At 36.3% G+C, this 19,988-nt stretch overlaps 1 protein-coding gene across 1 annotated transcript in view; it reads left to right on the top strand.

The window, feature by feature from the left end:
- Positions 1–245: 245 nt before the first annotated feature.
- The window catches only part of LOC145662726 (chitin deacetylase 8-like), a 142,147-nt gene continuing 122,404 nt past the window's right edge, over positions 246–19,988 (top strand). The window contains exon 1 of the mRNA XM_081728590.1: positions 246–438. Coding sequence (XP_081584716.1) covers positions 286–438 — 153 coding nt within the window. The 5' untranslated portion in view covers positions 246–285. The remainder of the gene's footprint in view (positions 439–19,988) is intronic.

The following is a 19,988-nucleotide window of genomic DNA, read 5'->3' as shown; positions in this document are numbered from 1 at the left end:
TTAGTGTTAGATTTATAAAGCGTAAGGACACCACTTCTTCAACTTCAGTAATAAGACTTGAAGCTGTGAATTCCATCCTTGGTTTATCTCATCAAGATTGATAAATCAATACAGTATTGAAGGAAAACAATAAGAGATTACGTTTGTGAAATGTTACTAAGTGGACAAAATAACTTGATAAATCTCTGCGACGTTGAACAGTTGCAGTTATCAGAAACATTCGATTTCTGATAAGATATAGAAAGATGTGATCCATATTTCTATGATTCAGTCGTTTTGGTCAAGATGCAAGTGTTAACAGTTGTATTTCCTCTTGCTGCTGTTTTGTTTGTTACTGTCCATGGACAGGCTTGTTCTTCGGCGAATTGTCAATCCCCAGACTGTCGTTGTTCCTCTACAGATATTCCGGGGGGACTTCAAGCTACCGATGTCCCTCAGGTATGGTACTTCTAGTATTCTATACTATCACAATACCGTCTATAATAATAATAATAATAATAATAATAATAATAATAATAATAATAATAATAATAATAATAATAATAATAATAATAATAATAATAATAATAATATATCACTATTGAGAGAAGTCAAACTAGTTTGGTTAAAAGTAACTAATTCACACTGACTGGCTTCTAACAAAATACTGTTAACAACAGTAAACTCAAATACAGTATTTTATGTAGGCAATTTTTAAGTTAGAAGATAAATTCAAATGTATGATCTATGATCTATGATAAGCGGTTTATAAGATCAGCACCTACTTGACGTATTATATGATTACTATAGAATTATTAATATTTTCGTAACAATGGTAAATTTGTTTGTGGCAAAACTTGCATAGCAGTGTGAATCTGTAATATTTAGCAGGGCAATATGTTGTTCGTATATCTCTTGCACAGAAAGAAAGTTCTTCGTGGCTTCGATATAAAAATGTATAGCGATGTAGGAAAGGTGCACAAGATTTGTTTCTAAGGCATAACGTATTTTGAAGAATTTAATGTTCTATTATATACAATTTCTCATATCCACAGAATGTTTCAAAACAACACCGATAATGTTTGGGAAATGAGTCCTCACACCAAGATAAAGAAAAAAAAAGTTCATATTAATCTATGAGGAAAAGTGCTTAGTTTCACAGCTAGAGCTCTCAAAAGCTTGGAAAATCTATAGTACAACAACGTTATTTAGAACACGAGAAGATGTGTAGTGGCGATCTATATCAGCGGTAAGGAAATCACACATATGTCATCCAAAAATGCACATTTTAGTAATGTGAAATGTGTCCGCATAGGGTTCCCTACATGACATAATTTGTAGACATGCTCCCAACAGAATTCTCAGATATGATATAACTTCTGATGATGAGGTAGGTTCAAAGTAGTGCTGTCGAAATCGGTTTTTGAAAGAAAGTGAAATTTCATAAAACCTAAATGTCGGTTTTGAAAACCGCTTTTACGGTTTCGGATTTGAAACCGCTTTTGCGGTTTCGGTTTCGAAAACTACACTTGCGGTTTCGGTTTTGAAAACCGCATTTGGTTATCGGTTTTCAGCACTAATATCAAATTCGACAGCACTAATATCAAGTAACGACAAGAAAACAGCAATGAATCTTTCCCCACTTCGGCTCATAGTTGCCAGATGGAGGGAAATTTCCCTCGGCGTAGGAAAAAATGCTCAAAATTTGCAGAGGGGAAAGAAGATATTTTTTCTTAAAATGTCTTAAGGTGTAGGGAAATTCTTGTTGAGAATACTTTTACGATTGGTAGAATAAGAAATTAAGTTGCAATTTCTCACAAAGACTCACGGCTATCGTTATTGGGAACTAAAAAGGTACAGAATAAAACATGATCGGTGTTTCCTTCACGTATAAACTATTGCAGGTGCCTGGGACTTGCGATAAGTAACCAGTTAGCACATGCAAAGCCACAACATTCACAGTTACCGGAGTGGCAACAAATCAACAATAAAATTGTGTATTGCGATCTATATTTTCTTTCTATTTTCTTTTCTTTCTTTTTTTTTAAAGAAAGGGAGGTGGTGCTTTTTTGTTAACAAAAGAAAGAGTGACAGTACTATTTTTACAAAACAAGGGGAAAGAGTTATTTAAGTGGATGAAATTTTAAATTGAATTTCATGAGTTGCATCTGTAGGGACCTTAAATAGGGATAAACCTTATTTTCTATTTAGCTTAGTGTTGCCATATTACCCGATTTCAGCGGGTACCACCCGATTTTCAGGTTCTATATTTATCCCCCGCTTAAACATACCTTAGTCACGAAAAACCACCCGCTTTTTGGGATTGGAGAAAAATCTGAGACGACTTAGTTGATAAAGTGTTGGTATATTCAACGTAAACTGCTACACCTTTGACAATCTCAATCGCGATTGAGTTAAATTTGGACTTGCGCTCAGGCTCAGGCTGTGGGCTATCTGAGAAGTGCCTGTGTGCAGGGCCATTTGCTAATAAGAGATCTGCTCTAATGCACAATGGTTTTCTTTGTGTAGTTCATATGTTTTTAATGTAATGAATTGGAGCTTCTATACGAATGAATATTCGTTTGTAGATGTTGTGACAAGCATACTTGAATTATTCATGAATTTATAAGCTACAAGAATGCTGAACGACAATGTCAAGTGTCACTTTAAAGACTCTTATAGAAGCAAATTTACGTTTGTTAGCCGGGGCAGAACTCAGTTTGAAGCAAAATGTACACTCTGGAAAACTCAGTTTCGTTTGAAAAGTAGACTGCAGGGAAGCAAACTGGACTCCACCTGATTTTTATATATAGTATTTTGTTAACTAGACCACGAGGAACACGAATCTGAAGGAATATTGACATTTCGAATTTTGGAACCCGAGATATTCGAACATAAAGTGACCATGGAAGCAAACTGGACCCCACCTGATTTTACATATTTTGTAAACTAGATCACGAGGAACACGAATCTGAAGGAGTTTTGACATTCCGACCTCCGGAACTCGAGATATTAAAACTTAAAGTTTAAAATAGACGCTATCAATCTATATGGGAAAAAATATTCTATACACGAAACATATTATGTCCTGACATATATATAAAGGTAACCAAGAAAGTTCTGTCGCTTTTTTTGGAGGTCTGTGTTCCATTGGCCCTCACACCGTGAGTTGAATGAGAATGGAGATAAGGCGAAGGTCAGTTGTTGCTATGGGTATATCTAACATTCTACCTAGTTGTGACAGTTCAGTTACAAGGTGAATTTGTGTAAGGACAGAGTGAATATGGAATGTCCACAGGGCGTCATAAGGGCGTGTATGCTTTACAAGTTCAAACTTAGTTCAAATGCCACTGCAGCGGGGCAGAAGAAATCTCAGGCCTTTCGTAAGGGTGTCATGATTACGCAGACCGTGCAAGGGTGGTTTAAACATTCACAAAGGACGCACCACGTGCCGAAAGACCAATACATGTACAAAATGAAGATCTTCAGGTAGCAATTGAGGCGAACAGTGGACAGACATGTGAGGAACTGGAGCTAACATTCAATGTGAGTGGAGAAACCATTCGGCAGCACCTCCATCAACTTGGAAAGCACTACAAGTTGGGTCTATGTGTCCCACATGATTTGACTCCGAGTCAGAAGGCTATGTGAGCAGACACCTGTGTTTCTTTGCTGTCTAGTCTAAGGAAGGAGCCATTTCTGAACAGGATGTTGATATATGATGAGAAGTGGGTCCTGTACGAAGATCCACGGTGTCGTCATCATTGGTTAAAATTCCATGCACCGGTTTCAAAACAGCTGAAGCCAGTAATGCAGCAGAAAGTCCTGCTGTGTGTTTGGTGGACTGCTCGCGACATCGTGCATCGAGAACTGCTACCGGCTGGTCAGAGCAGAACATCAATGCAACTGTGTACTGTCAGCACTTGAGCCATATTCAAGAAAAACTCAAAACTCTGGAGCCAGCAAAGGGGTCCTCTTGTTACAGGACAATGCTAAACCCCACATGGCTAGGATGACCCGGGACACAATTCTATTCCTTGATAAGGAAACACTATTGCATCCATCATACTCCTCGGACATTGAACCGCCTAATTATCACCTGTTCCATTTCTTTAAAAATTACCTTAGAGGATGCCAGTTCAAATTCCGTGTAGAGGTGCAAAATGCACTTGATTTCTTCTTCACTTCATGGCTCACCAACTTCTACCGCGATGGAATCCGTGGCCTTCCAGAATATTGGCAGAAGGCCGTCGATTCTGATTGTGATTATTTTTGATCTTCTAGGCACGTCTTAGGTGATATATCGATGTTCGAAGTTGGTGGGTGAAAAAGCGACAGAACTTCCTTTGTTACCTTTATATTTAGAAAGATTTTTCTATAAATACGTGCCCTTAACTTGATAACCTGTAGCTTCCTCTTCTTGTGTTGGCTCAGGAAATTCTTCTTCATTGACTTCGCGTATTTCACTGATTTACTACTATTTAATTGATAAAATCTATAGAAATCTCAAACTCAGGAGGGCAAATGCCCCTCCCTGCCCCCCCTAAATGACGCCCCTGGTATGAATATTCGCTTTTCAGTTGTATGTTTGGCTCCAGTTTATGCGTGGGCCTTCCACCTGTATGTAGATGATTATGTAGGCTATATTGACTTTTCTCAAGTGATATTGGCTTTTCTCGTGCGATATTGGCATTTCTCATGTATATATTGGCTTTTCGCGTGTCTATATTGCCTTTTGCTTGCATGTGTATATTGGCTTCCCTCTATGCGTGGGCCTTCCACCTATGTATAAATAATTCTTCTAGTAATATGCTTAAGTTTCTGGTAGATAGTTACATACGTTTCACATTTATTTATATAACAATAAATATAGAGAACAAGTACTTGTATTTATATTATCTATTAATAACGGTATTCTATATACAGTGGACTCTTTTTAATTCGAAGTCCAAGAGGACACGAAAAAACTTCGAATTATCCAAAATTCTAATTATCCAACAACATTCGTTTTCACATATATAACAACAAACAAACCAAAGTACTGTGCATCAGAAACATATTCATATGGTGTAGACTTTACCTTTAAAGCAGCTTATTATTTGCGTGATCGAATACCGCAAACTAACAAACGACATTGACTCCACATAATTCAAACTACGTGTACAATGGAAAATATATTTACGTACAACACTACAACATACATTGAATAGCCCAAACCATTAAACACCTGTAACAATTTGAATATTCTGTCTCACTTTTAAGAAATCGTAAACCTCATTTGCTTAAATTTGATTGATTTTGTACGGTCAATAAATCTTGAATTTCATGTATTGCGTAAATAACGTTTGGTTGACTTTATCAATAATTCATCTTAAATTTTCAACCAATTCTGAAACAAGATGAGATTGGCACATGCTCTCTATCTTTACTTCTTCCGCAACTCACCTTCATCTTTATCATTACATAGATTTTCTATTTATCTTTTGTATTACTCTTCCCTATGGCTGCATCTGGATAACTGAAAACACGTTAAAACTGTATTTCTCTGTTTACATCTGTCCAACATTAAAAATTTTCAACTGTATTTACTTCGAATTATCCAAAACATAGGTTCAAAATTTCGATTTATCCACGAGTTTTTACTATTGTTTTCAATACAGTTTTCAAGGGGAATGGACTTCTGTTCGAATTATCCAATATTTCGAATTATCCAAGTTCGAATTAACGAGACTCCACTGTAATTACCTTCTCGTTTTGTAACATGCACTCAGAAAAATATTTTTTTGCCTTTCTTTTATGCAAAGTCCTCAATATTTTTTAAATAAGATGTTGATTGAGCAACTTTGTTCTCTATAACTAATGTTACCAAGTCTGAGAGCCTTTCCCGTCCCATCGATGAACGTAAGTATGTTTTAATGACTTTTAGTTAACTGAAACTCTTTTCACAAGTTGTCACATTGCATGGAAGGATAAGAAAAATTCTAAGAGCCACTGAAACGTTTGGACGGACACTTTAAAGGCCATTTTCGATAATCATGTCAAGTATGTTCCTTGGGGTGGACTTCTTGAGGTCCGGCAAGAATACAACAGCCTGGTCATTAAAAGTCTCAATTTCTACTCATAACTCTACAGCATTCAAATTGTCTTGGTATTTAAAGCGAGATCCGCGCATGATTTTTTCTCAGGTCCTCCGAAGACATTTCGCACAATGAGCTTCCTCTGAGGAAGCTGAAGTCCTTGCTTACTTCTTTGAGCTTGTCCATTCTACTAAAGAGTTCTTCCCGTAAGAGGTCAAGAATTCTGAAGAAAGATTGTCTAATGCGATCCTCTTCAGTAAAAAGTCTTGCTTCATCCTCTCCTGACATTCTCTTCTTCTTCTAGATACGCTTTTCTCTGAACTGATTTTCACATTTATCAAATTAACAGTAACCTTCGCTTCCGACAACCATCTGTCAAATCCATAATTCTGAACCTGGAGATGGTATTCAAAAGATCAGATGACAAATCAAGAGACCTTTGCGAAGTCAAGTCCTTATTCTCAGTGTTTCTTCCAGACTTGTTTCTAGGGGGGCACTGCCTCCCGGAGAGATCAAAATAATACGTCTATAATATAGTAATAAATAAAACAGTAACGTGGGAAAATAATATGTGCCCCTCCAAATACTAAGTGTGCCCCCAAGGAATATTTTTTTCTGAAACACTACTTGTTCTGTATTTCTTTGTTAACTGCATTTATTTAATACAAAACTGAGTCCCAAAATACTAAATTAATTACAAATTTCAGATCTTTGATTGATTTCAATAAGTTTTTGGCAACTGATTTGACTTCTGAATTAGAGGAAGTGGTTATAAACATTTTTCAGCTCAGATTTCCTCCCACTTTCTTCATTGCACCAACCATCCTATCACCGTTCATACGGCCTTCCAAACTTGCCAGCGTTAATCTTGCCTCGAAATGACGCCCCCTATATGCTCTCAACCAGCTGCGCCACGCGGCAAATGACCCTAGTTGTTCCCCGGTAGATCCGGTCCTGGTATCAGGAATAATTTCCCAAATATTGTCGGTATTATTTAGAAACACTCTGCATATTACCAAAAGTGATTGGCTTTGCACGAGAAAACTAATGCTTATGCAAAATATTTGAAACCAAAGATCTAGGTAGAATAAATAACGACGAGTAACGCAATCGGCGTTGTCCCTGTTGAAATTCAAATTCTTGACTATACGTAGGCTTAAATATCATCGAAATTATCACCAATCAGCTTAGTGACCCAGAAAATTATATATTTCTCACTAATCTCGGTCATTCTGGACATTTTATTTTTCACCTCTTTCAACTCCATCCACCCCGATGGGAGCTGAAACAGCATCAAAAGTATCACTATTCATCTGCACGACTCCGAAAACTGGATTCGACACTAATATTGGCCGTTTTCGATTATACCGAGTACACACCAAGTTCATAACATGAGGAGCTCTTCAGATATTCTATCTTTGCATACATTTTAAACCAGAGGTAAAAGTGGATCTGAAAAGGTAGGGGGACCCATGACGTCACGCCGTTCCCCTTGTCTACCTTTGCCCATTATTATTCTTTCAGAAAGTGAGAGGACGCCACAAATATTTTCTGGAAGTGTGAGAACAATGTCCCCGGCATTCCTCCTCACGTTTACCCCTGTTTTAAGCCACATCTTTTCCTTTGAACCTCCTCTCCTCTCATATGATCTCTTCCAGACTTCAGTCTCTCCGATACAGTTACTTAGAACAAGTATGCAAACAAAGCCAGCATTGTGGGTTTATACAACGGACGAACATACATACGAGCAAACAACATCTATATATATACAGATAGATAGATAGATAGATAGATAGATAGATAGATAGATAGACATAAGGTGAAATGCACGTTCTTCGCACGAGGAGAATAGAAATCTTTTTTATTTAAGTTTACGTCCCATGGTTATGTAGTGTAGGTAAATGAAGAGAGCGAGAGGAAACAGAACCCCAAGAAAACGCATGCACACAGTGATTATCTACCACAAAGCTCACTTGGAGCGATCTGGGATCAAATCAGGGACTTTATGCACCAGGTGTGAACAGTGCCGTAACAATGGGCGGTGCAAGCGGTGCAACGCACCGTGGCCCCAAGCCTAGGAGGCCCCGTCGAATCCGTTAATTACTCAGTAGCCCACTGATTTTATTATTAATTTCTTATGTGCAAGAGAAAATCATTGTCAATTTTAAAATTGCCAGGAGTGTTATTAATATTTTTTTCTGTCCCCCCCCCCAAGCCTACAGGTCTCGCTGAAACCGTTTATTACTCAGTACTGAATACTTATATCGTTATTGACTTCTTATGTATGGGAAAAATCATTGTCAATTTTCAAATTGCCAGCAATTTTAGTAACATTTTTGGGTGGAGCCCCGAAACCTATAGGGCCATTTCTTATGTATGAGAAATAATCATTGTGGTGAAATTCTAGTGTAAATTTCGTAAGTTTTTTTTTTTTCGTTCTTTGAGTTCCCAATCCCAGGGGGCCCCGCTAAACCCATTTATTATTCGGTACTGAATACTTATATTCTGTTATTTCTTATGTGGAAGAAGTAATCATGAAGTTATTTTTGAAGATTTTCGAAAATCTCATTTGTATTCAATAATCGTGGATACAACATTGGACATAAAAACTGATCAGGTTAGTGTCATTCTTCGCTACGTTGTTGTGAACTATGAAGAAGCAACATTAAGAATTAAAGTTTCGTGGGATTTTATGCACTAGATAAGCATGGTGCCAAGAACCTATAAACATCTTTCTCAGCAACCAAATCGTCATACAACGGTGCAGAGGGCAGGGATAAGATGGAGCATCAGTGATGAGTGGAGTTTATAGTGGTTTACAAGCAAGAATTAGTAATACTACTTCAAATGCTCCGTACGTTCATTGTTGTGCGCATAATCTGAATCTTCTTATTGCTGATACTGCAAAAGTCTCCACATGCGTTTCCAAATTTTTGATGTTCTTCGAGGTATTTTCCTTTTTTTCTTCTTTTTAGTTATAGTGCTCCTAGATAGTCACTTTTAGCTCTTGTTGGTGATGAAATGGCTCCGAAATTAAAGAAGGAAACTATATATATATATATATATATATATATATATATATATATATATATATATATATATATATATATATATATATATATATATATATGGGAAACAAAACATACTGCTGTTAGCAGCATGAAAGAGAGAATTGCTGATGTTTAAAAGTTTCTTACTGCGATTTGTCAGATAAGTAAGAAACCAGATGAGTTGAGGGTAGCTGAGGTGTTAAAGAAGATAGAGACATTTGAATTTGTGTTGATCCTACTCATTTAAGAAAAGATCCTAATGTCCATGTATGTAACTTCCAAAAGTTTGCAGTTTTCTGATATTGATCTGCAAATAGCAGAGAAAAATCTGACGAAATCACTTCAGCAAATGAAAGATCTTCGGGGAATATGACGAGCTTGTAAAATCCACAAAAGACCTGTGCTCGAAACTGAGTATTTCAGAAACATTTCAAGAGAAACGCAAAATGTTTGAAAAGAAATATTTTGATGAACTGGCTACGGATAGTAAACTATAAATATACCACATTGACTTGATCCCTACACATTATTCGGTGTAAGCTCTAAACTGCGATAAACAAAGCCACGTGAAACTAAATCTCGCTGATTTGCTGTTGTCCTACCGACGCTTGTACTCCTCCGCAAAATAGTTCATGTGATTGCATTACTACTTTTACTATGAAGCTTCATATAAAACTGATTTATATTATTATAAATGACAAAAATACAATACGGATTATCTAATAATACTGCAATCGAGTGTGGCTAATGAAACAATAGAAATAAACACTAAGCATGCGCAGTAATTCTGGCGCCAACTCAACTGTGGACGCGTGTTCTGCTTTTAAAGTCTGAAAGATGACTGGCATGAATCTCGGTTCCGCGAGTGTTGTGGTGAAACACCAACAAGGCAAACCTTTACTCACTAAGCAACAATTATTTACGAGAGAAATTCAAATACTTTTTTTTTTAATCTTTCGAGTTTTTTTCTTTCTTTTCTGCTGCTGCTGTAAGTATCTGGACAACACGGGACAGTATTGTCAAAATGCACGTGTATAATTAGCTCCTCCCCGTGGGGAGTGGGAGTGATACATCACTAGCCAATCGTATTTGTGACAAGCGGAAGGATACAAATATTTTGTTTATCGGAGTTTAGAGCTTACGCCGAATAATATATTGTCTTCCGTTGCAAGCGCTGCTATCGGCTGAAGGTATTCCACTCGCTTTCTCTCGCTTAGCAACAGCTGAACCCTTATTGGCTCAACGCGTGGGTGTGTGAGGAGCTTTAGTTCGCATTTTTGCCAGGGCTCAAGACATTTTGGCAGCACAATAGATATATCGGAAGATACATTTTGAGTATTTTATCCTATTCTGGATTGTATTGTGTCACAACTTAGTAACCGTATCCACGGAATGACTGAAGTGCTCAATAGCTTTTCTTTTCTCACTCCAGCAACATTGTTGTCTGCATCCGAGGAAGACGTTCAGAAATCTGGGTATGACTTTGCTACCAAGTACAGTAGTGATGTAAGCTTAGATTTCCCACGGCAAATACTAGTATTCAGAGATTATAATAGGGCTGAAATAGTAACCTTCGAACAATTCGGGAACCAGATTTATTCTTAGTGGAAAATGGGTAATCTACGTCTTTTGTTGATGTGCTTACCGCGTGTGTAATTTTTCTAACAATATCAGCAAATGTGGCTTCTGATGAACGCTCGTTCTCGAAATCAAAGCTTATAAAGAACTACTTGAGAAGTAGTACCTCACAACAAAGGTAAGTTGATATATTAAACGTAGAATGAAAACAAACTTCATTACTAAACATAGACAAGATTGTTTCAGATTTTGCTGATGCTAAAGCAAGGGAAAAAAAGTTTTGTGAAACGACATTAAATTTTTGCTATATTTTATGGTATTGAATCCATTGCAATAAGTTTATTTTGAAATTGCTTCAGCAGTTGTGCAACATCCCCGATATCTCCTTTTTTATTTCTTAATCATGATATTTTTTTCTGCAAATAAAAAGTGTATGACTATGGCTTACAACGAATAACATCATTTCTTATATTTTTTGTTTTCTCTTAAAATTTTTGTGATTAATACCTTTCTCATTTTGACTAATATTGAAAAGACACGATACGATACTATGCTTTTTTAGATGCATACGATACTATGCGTTTTAAAACTCTATAAAATTATCGTAAAACGTGAAATGCTGTAGTATGTAAATGTAGCCTTTCTATCTCATGTTATTCCATTTAAGCTTACTTTGGAGGAAAGTATTTCTCTGTATGTGTGTGTGTGTGTAGACATAATATCGTGTTTGCCCATTTTACTATTATATCGAAAAATACATTCTTTTGCGGGGCCCCCAAATATCCCCTTGCACCGGGGACCCAAAAAGTTTTGTTACGGCACTGGGTGTGAACGCTGTACCACTAGCCTTGCGGCTAAACAGGGAGAAAAGGTCCATGGAAAAAATATTATTTTTTTCTTCTTAAGATACACACATTCCAATGAAAGTGTAATGACAAAAGTCCTTGAGATGCTCTACTTTAGATGGGATAAATTTTGAAACATTGCATTTCCCCACCGCCAAGAATAAGCCTTGAAGGATTATTCAATTTTTTAAACTTTACACGACTGTATGCGCAATTGAAGTAATCTTCATAAATCCGAAGTTATACAACATCGACAGAAAAAAATAAGCACAGATGGAGGAAATGAAGGCGCAAGGTAACTGAGGGCACAGAATGGAAAGTGCCCTCCTTGTTTCTAAAATTATGGAGCCACCAGTGACTAGAAGTAGAATCTAATTGATTTACCTATATAAGGTTTATCGAAGTTTGTTGCAAATCTTTAATTAATTAACCTGGGGAGAAACTGACATTCTCAAATACTTATTATCTTAAATTACTTAATATTAGTAGATAAATCATAATCCATGTAATAACGAATAAGGTTCTTCAAAATGTCTAAAATGTCAAATTCTACTACTTACACTTTTACCACCAGTGAAAATATTGATATAAAAAATATGTGATGAGCCAGGTCATCTACTTAGATCTGATTGGTTGTTTTACAGTAGATTTCACCAGATTTGATTTGTTGAGCACTCAAGAGTAGTTTCACCGTTCCAACGAGTGAGGCGATAGAAACACGTGCAAAGTAGTACCTCGATAATACGAAAAGAAGTTGCTAACTATCGATCGAGTTAGACGCTAAATCACAAAGCATGTCTTTTCAATACACGAAAACAAATGTTTAACAATGATTTTGCTTTATAATGTTAAGATTTGCAATTATACCATTTACTTAATGAAGTTAGTTTTTTAAACTGGTCTTGGCAGAATATGTATTATATTAAACAAAAATGGAATATGTAATTAAATGAAAACATGCATTTCCTACAAATGGTAATATTGGAAAAGAAGTTTTTAAAGGATTGAAAAAAAATAAATAAATGAAATCTACTTGGACATTACGGAAGTTACAAAAGAAATATTTAGAGAGCTTCGAAATATGGTGATGGAAGAAGATGGAGAAGATAAAATGGGCAGAGAAAGTAACAATCGAAGATGTTTTAAAACTGATAAGAGAAAAAGAGGACGCATCTGTCCAGCATCCTTTGTAGGAAGGCCAATTGGATTGGACACTTCTTGCGAAGAAATTGCCTTCTTCATCCTACCATAGAAGGAAAGATGGAAGGAAAGCGAGGACTAGGAAGAAGAAGAACACAACTGATCGACGATTTGAACAATAAAGGAAAATATTGGAAGTTAAAAGAGAAACCTGAAGATCGAGAAATGTGGAAGAAATATTTCCACAACAAAACTTAAAATTAATAATAATAATAATAATAATAATAATAATAATAATAATAATAATAATAATAATAATAATAATAATAATAATAATAATAATAATAATAACAATAGAAGCTACTTACGTTTGTTAGCATATTTTTTGTTTATGCAGCAACCTAGGCTCTACTTTGTTCTTCAAACTTAGTGATACTCATTGGCATGATAAGTTGAATAAAATTGCTTGATGTTAAACTTCTTTGGGGAACTCGTTAATGTTCTATTCATATGTTAAATATTTAATGCTATTAGTGTCTTCTACGCAAAAGGTACAACTTCTTCGAAGTAGGGTTTAATTAACTTGAGATTGGTAACTTGAATTTTGCTGCTTGTTGTCAGTGGTGGCGAAAAGTACTATGAGGCTCTGAGGCCGGGCCTACCCTGTTTTGTATCGTATATTTTCTTTATCTTTGGTTTCTTATAAAATAAAGTCACTACTTCAACAATTTTTTTTTTTTTTTGTAACAAAATAGTAGGTTGGAAACACTCGGAGTCCTTTCCGTCTGAGCCTCACGAGCTCGCTAGACAGGTTTACGGGCTATGCTGCTCAGGGAGCGAAGCTATTTTCGCTTGGGATTGCGTGCATTGTTGGGAAGGTGCGAAGGCTCGCCTCTGAAAGTTTGGTTTTAACGTTGAAGGCATCTTTCTATGCTAATATGTTATAAAATGATTTCCTTAACACAGAGTAAGAAGTTTCTATGTAGAATTATGTATTTTTGTTAATGATAACTTGTTTAATTCAGGTATGTACTCTCAGGAGTTATTCAGAGTAGCCGTTTTTTTCCTGCATGGGGCCTGGTTCATAATAGCATATAGAATATAAGTCTGATACATTAAACATATGTATAAATTTACAAACGTTACCGTACAGGATAAAACAATTATATGTGTGTAACTTTAGATGAATTTTCAATATCATAGAATCAGTGGAATATTTAGGATTTTATTTCGGGGGGCTTTGCTTGTTTCTTAAGGGGCTTTGCTTGTTTCTTAAGGGGCTTTGCTAACTTTATTCCTGGAAATGTGAAAATTCTGTAATAGGTATAAAACAATAAAAAGTTGCGATAAAGTTTCGGTGAGTGCTTAAGCCCGGAAGCCTCCCCCTTAAATATGCCACTCTACAATATTAAATATCTTACGATGATTCAGAGAAGTTCCTTCTGAGCATTAACGTTTCTAGTGAAGTTATTATCACGTTATGCATTAAGTAAATGCAGTATTTTACTTATTTTAAAGTGAGGGATGCAAATAATTAATGCTTATCCAAGAAATTTGACAGCTAACTTTCTTATTCTCTCTCTCCATTTTCAAATATGCAGGAAATGAAAAAACTGAGGAGGAAATTCCCCCTCATCCCCTGCCAATCACAGACAGAAGAAAGTATGAATTGCACTTGAAAGTATTTGTGGTTTAGCTAAATGGGAATATTCCATTAATAGATATTGCGTGTTTTCCTCATGTAAATATTTGTTGAATAATAATAATAATAATAATAATAATAATAATAATAATAATAATAATAATAATAGAGTACTTTCCGTCTACTTTTGCTTATATGCTCATTCTTTCTTGTTAAATTAAACAACAACAAAACTTCTATGTATACATGCACATAAATTCAACTCTAAACAGCGTTAGAAATACAGCTAAGAAAGTTCTTTAAAATAGATATGGTAGTTTGTTTTTTGTTTAACTCAATACGCTGCTGAAGTCGTCTGCTGTGAATTTTACTGGGCGCAGCCATATTGGTTACAAACAAACCGTTATTAGGGTGGTTGTTAAGGCAGTTTTAATGGCTTCGTATTGAAACTGCTGAGTCCTGTGAAATATTCTCAATATAGTGTTGATGAACAAGATAAATGCATATGCTGAAATGTCTGATTTTAACAAATAGCAGTGAATATATTTACTTTATGCGTATATGAAGCCTATATTTTATCATATGAAACAAAATTACTCTACATTTTATTTACTGCAATCGCCGATAACTTGCTGGACAACAAGCGAGTGACAATTCTAAGTATGTACATGAGCGTCCCTAGCCTTTTCAGGACGGGCAGGGATTTCAAGAAAATCGTAGACCTTTACTTTGGCGGCCCTAGCACCCCTCCTAATTCTTCCATGGGTATGGATTATACCTTGTTGGAAAGCTTATGAAACAAAGATTCTAGTAAGATAACCTTTGAGGCTACCGTACCCAACCCGTAGAAGAAGAAGAAGAAGAAAGAAAGAGAAAAAGTGAAAAAATATTTTTTTCGAAATTTGTGAGAGTCTGGCAACACTGTTTCTAGTCGTACGCTAGAAAAAATATTCTGACCTGTAGGCCAGACATTGATAATAATTATACCAAAAAATGAAGGGCAAAGGTACAATAGCTAGGTAAAAAAAAATCGGAAGATAGAATCTAGGTGAATCATCCTGTCCCTATTTTCCCGAGAAATTTTCGTCTACCCTTACGTTGGCAGGCTTGGCGACGCCCCTAAATGTCACACATAAACAAACCATACCTCGTTGGAAACCTTATAGAACAGACATTTCAGCAAAGTAACTTTCGTGTCTCTCGGACCAAACTAGTAAAAGAAGAAGAAGACGAAAAACATTTTTTTTTTTCAAAAATACAATTCTTCAGATTTTGTCAGACTGTGGCAACGCTGATATATACCGTACGCAAGCAAAAAAAATCTCAGACTTACGCCAGACACTGGAAACAATGATATCAAAAAATGAAGGTTTTAGATTCAATAGGAATGGAGGGAAAAATTCTGAACACCGAGCCTACGTGAATCATCCTGTATTTTTTCGATAGATTGTGGTATACGCTAACATTGGCAAGTCTGGTGATGCCCCTAATTGTCACAAGCATATCAGCTATACCTCGTTGGAAACCTTATGAGGACACCCATTTCAACAGGGTAACTTTCGTGTCTCTCGGACCAAACTAGTAAAAGAAGAAGAAGACGAAAATCATAATTTTTGCGAAAAAATCTATTTTTTCCGAATTTGTCCGACTATGGCAACACTGGTATCTGTCGTACGCAAGGAAAAAAATTCTTACATTTACGCCAGACATTCGGAACAATGATATTAAAAAATGAAGGGTTTAGGTACAATAGGAATGGAGGAAAAAATTCGGAACCCCGAACCTACGTGAATCATCCTGTATTTTGTTCGAGAGATTGTGGTATACGCTAACATTGGCAGGCTTGGCCACGCTCTTAATTGTCACAAACATATCAGCTATACCTCATTAGAATCTGTATAACACACACATTCCAACAAGGCAAGTTTCGTGTCTCTTGGGCTAAATTAGTAAAAGAAGAAGAAGACAAAATCAAAATTTTGGTTGGAAAATCCATTTTTTTAAAATTTGTCGTACTATGGCAACGCTGTTATTTCTCGTACGCAAGAAAAAAAAACTCACATTTACGCCAGACATTGGGGACAATGGTATAAAAAAATGAATGGTGTAGGTGCAATAGAAATGGAGGAAAAAATTTGGAGCACCGAATCTGCGTGGATCATCCTGTATTTTTTTTCGATAGATTGTGGTATACGCTAATATCGGCAGGCTTGGCAACGCTCCTAATTGTCACAAACATATCAGCTGTACCTCGTTGGAAAGCTTATGGAACAAACATTCCAACAAGATAACTTTCGTGTCTGTCGGGCCAAACTAGTAAAGGAAAAAGAAGACAAAAATGAAAATTTTGGGTGGAAAATCAAGTTTTTCGAAATTTGTCGAACTATGGCAACACTGTTGTTTGTCGTATGCAAGAAAAATAATTCTCACATTTACCCCCGTTATTGTGAACAATTGTGCAAAAAATAAACCGTGTAAGTGCAGTAGGAATGCACTCTTACTAACGGCAGAGAATAAACGCAAGATATTGTTCGTCGCAAGATCATTGCTTTTCTTTCCTTTTGCTTCGTCAGGAAGATTTTTTTTCTAAAACTAAATAACTTGTCAAAGGAGGGAGTTGAAAGAAATGCATATTTACGACCCTTAGATTCAACTGATAGCTACAGCTGACTCTGACCAGGCTAAAAATAGAACGGTGCGTTCTGAGGTGATAACTGTTTTCCTTTCGATATCTCTCTCTCTCTCTCTCTCTCTGTGTGTGTGTGTATGTCTGTTCAATAAGTTATCTTGTTGGAATGTCTGTTCTATAAGCTTTCCAACGAGATATAGCTGATATGTTTTTGACAATTAGAAGCGTGGCCAAGTCTGCCAATTTTAGCTTATACCACAATCTCTCGAAAACATACAGGATGATTCACGTAGGGTCGGCGTTCCGAATTTTTTTCTTCACTCCTATTCCACCTAAACCTTTCATTTTTCTACATCGTTGTTTCCAATGTCTGGCGCAAATGTGAGAATTATTTTCCTTGCGTACGACAAATAACAGTGTTGCCATAGTCCGACAAATTTCGAAAAATTTTAATTTCCCCCCAAAATTTTGACTTTCGTCTTCTTCTTCTTTTACTGGTTTGGCCCGAGACACACAAAAGTTACCTTGTTCAAATGTTTATTCCATAAGCTTTCCAACGAGGTATAGCTGATATGCTTGTGACAATTAGAAGCGTGGCCAAGCCTGCCGATATTAGCGTATACCACAATCTATCGAAAAAATACAGGATGATTCACGTATGTTCGAGGTTCCGAATTTTTTTATTCACTCCTATTGCACCTACACCATTCATTTTTTTATATCATTGTTCCCAATGTCTGGCGTAAATGTGAGATTTTTTTTTCCTTGCGTACGACAAATAATAGCGTTGCCAAAGTCCGATAAATTTCGAAAAATTTGATTTTCCACCCAAAATTTTGACTTTCGTCGTCGTCTTCTTTTACTGGTTTGGCCCGAGACACACAAAAGTTACCTTGTTCAAATGTTTGTTCCATAAGCTTTCCAACGAGGTATAGCTGATATGCTTGTGACAATTAGGAGCGTGGCCAAGCCTGCCGATATTAGCGTATACCACAATCTATCGAAAAAAATAGAGGATGATTCACGTAGGTTCGAGGTTCCGAATTTTTTTCTTCACTCCTATTGCACATACACCATTCATTTTTTTATATCGTTGTTCCCAATGTCTGGCCTAAATGTGAGATTTTTTTTCCTTGCGCACGAAAAATAACAGAGTTGCCATAGTCCGAAAAATTTCGAAAAATCTGATTTTCCACCCAAAATTTTGACTTTCGTCTTCTTCTTCTTTTACTGGTTTGGCCCGAGACACACAAAAGTTACATTGTTGGAATGGCTAATCTATAAGGTTTTCAACGAGGTATGGTTTGTGTGTCTGTGATAATTACGAATGTCGCTAGGGCTATCAACGTTAGAGTACATTACAGTGGATATTGAATAATATACAGGATGTATCACGTAGGTGTGGGGTTCTGAATTTCTTTTTCCATTTGTATTGAATCGATGGTTTGACTTTTGTGTATCATTGTCCCAAATATCTGTCGTAAATGTGAGATTTTTTTTTCTTGCGTACGATGAATAACAATGTTGCCAGAGTTCCTCAAATTTGAAATATATTTTTTTGTCTTTATAAGAAAATATACAATAAGAAAAAGGGTAAATTCAATACCCCTCCTATTCACCCCTCTCAAACCCAAAAGTCATGGACTGGGTATGGCTAGTTAGTATGTTCATTTGTCTCTATGGATGCCATTTTTTATCCTTGTAGCTCCGTCAGGGGGGGTACCTCCCCCCAAATTCTGAAGGGAGAGAGGGAACACTATAAACACTCAACTTTGCCCCCCTCCCCCTTCACGGAGGGACCCATTACATCAATGATATACACAGGATTAGAAAGTTCCATCCTTTCTGAAGAGATACATACCAAAATCATATCTCTAGGTTAATTAGGAGCTGAGCTAGAGAGGTTTGAATTGCTGGCTCAAGGGTTGAGCCGTTCGTCCTGAAAAGGTTATAATTTTGGATTGAGTTTAATTAAAATTACTGAAAATTGAATGCTATATTCTTTTGTCATATTGTTTGTTTAGCTTCAGTGAAAATGTTTAATATGGAATAAAGTTGATTTTTAAATAAATGGAGATCAGATTTCGGAGCGAAAGGGTACAGAGCTAGAATAACCAATGTATTTTATAATATACAATTACGAATACTTGATCTCAGAAACTTAACATCTCTTCGTGGAAATAGTTTCCTAATTTATTCTTCATTCTTTTGTTAGCAGGTGTTCATTCCTTGCTTGGCGCTGGTAAAGTTGAAATGCGTCATCAGAAATAATTATTTAAAAGATATAACACTCTAACTATTTTATATAATGTCCTAATCTTATCTGAATTATTATTTTCTTTGCGTCTGCCACAAACGGCGTACAGATTTGTAACATGCCGGCATTTATGATAATTCGAGCTCGCTTGAAGCTCGAGCGCCCGTAAGGATGCACCTGTAGAGAGCAGGCAGATCAGTGCAGTTTGATATGTGTGCAAAGAAAGAAAGACAGGTACGAAAACCATACACCAACCTGGAGTAGTAATCACCACAAGTGGATTTGGACAAGGTTCTAGACCACAGGCCCCCGTTCCCATTTGTCAGTAATAAAGACAGAAAACAATGTGCCCTTCGGGGATCTAACCCGCCTTCACTCGCTAACGCCTGCTCGGCAATACTGTTTGAATTAAATATTAAACTTTGGTACAGAAAGGAAACAACCTAACCACTAACCTATATGGGGGGACTTGTGTTCTAGAACCTTCCGGTGGATTTGTATTTGAATTTCTTAATAATAATGACCCTTTTTAAACGCTGCTTTTATGTTCTCCCTCTATGTAAATAATTTTCTTCCACATAACTATTTCCGTAGATTAGCATATTTTTAGACGTAAATTTTCAAAAAATGATCCTGTATTTTTCATGCGCACTTAACGTAGATCGACAGGATGGAGCAATTATAGTTTAGGTCAAACGAAAAGAGACAAATTAACAAGTCCGGTTTAAACTTTACTATAGTCTTACCAACCAGTGTTTCTTTCATGTGTGTTCAGATATGTTTTTGGGTGG

The sequence above is a fragment of the Thermobia domestica genome, chromosome 10, assembly GCF_964235325.1.
Source record: "Thermobia domestica chromosome 10, izTheDome1.hap1.1, whole genome shotgun sequence".
Taxonomy (NCBI): domain Eukaryota; kingdom Metazoa; phylum Arthropoda; class Insecta; order Zygentoma; family Lepismatidae; genus Thermobia; species Thermobia domestica.
Note: the sequence above shows the minus strand (reverse complement) of the source record. Positions and strands in the feature narration are given on the sequence as shown.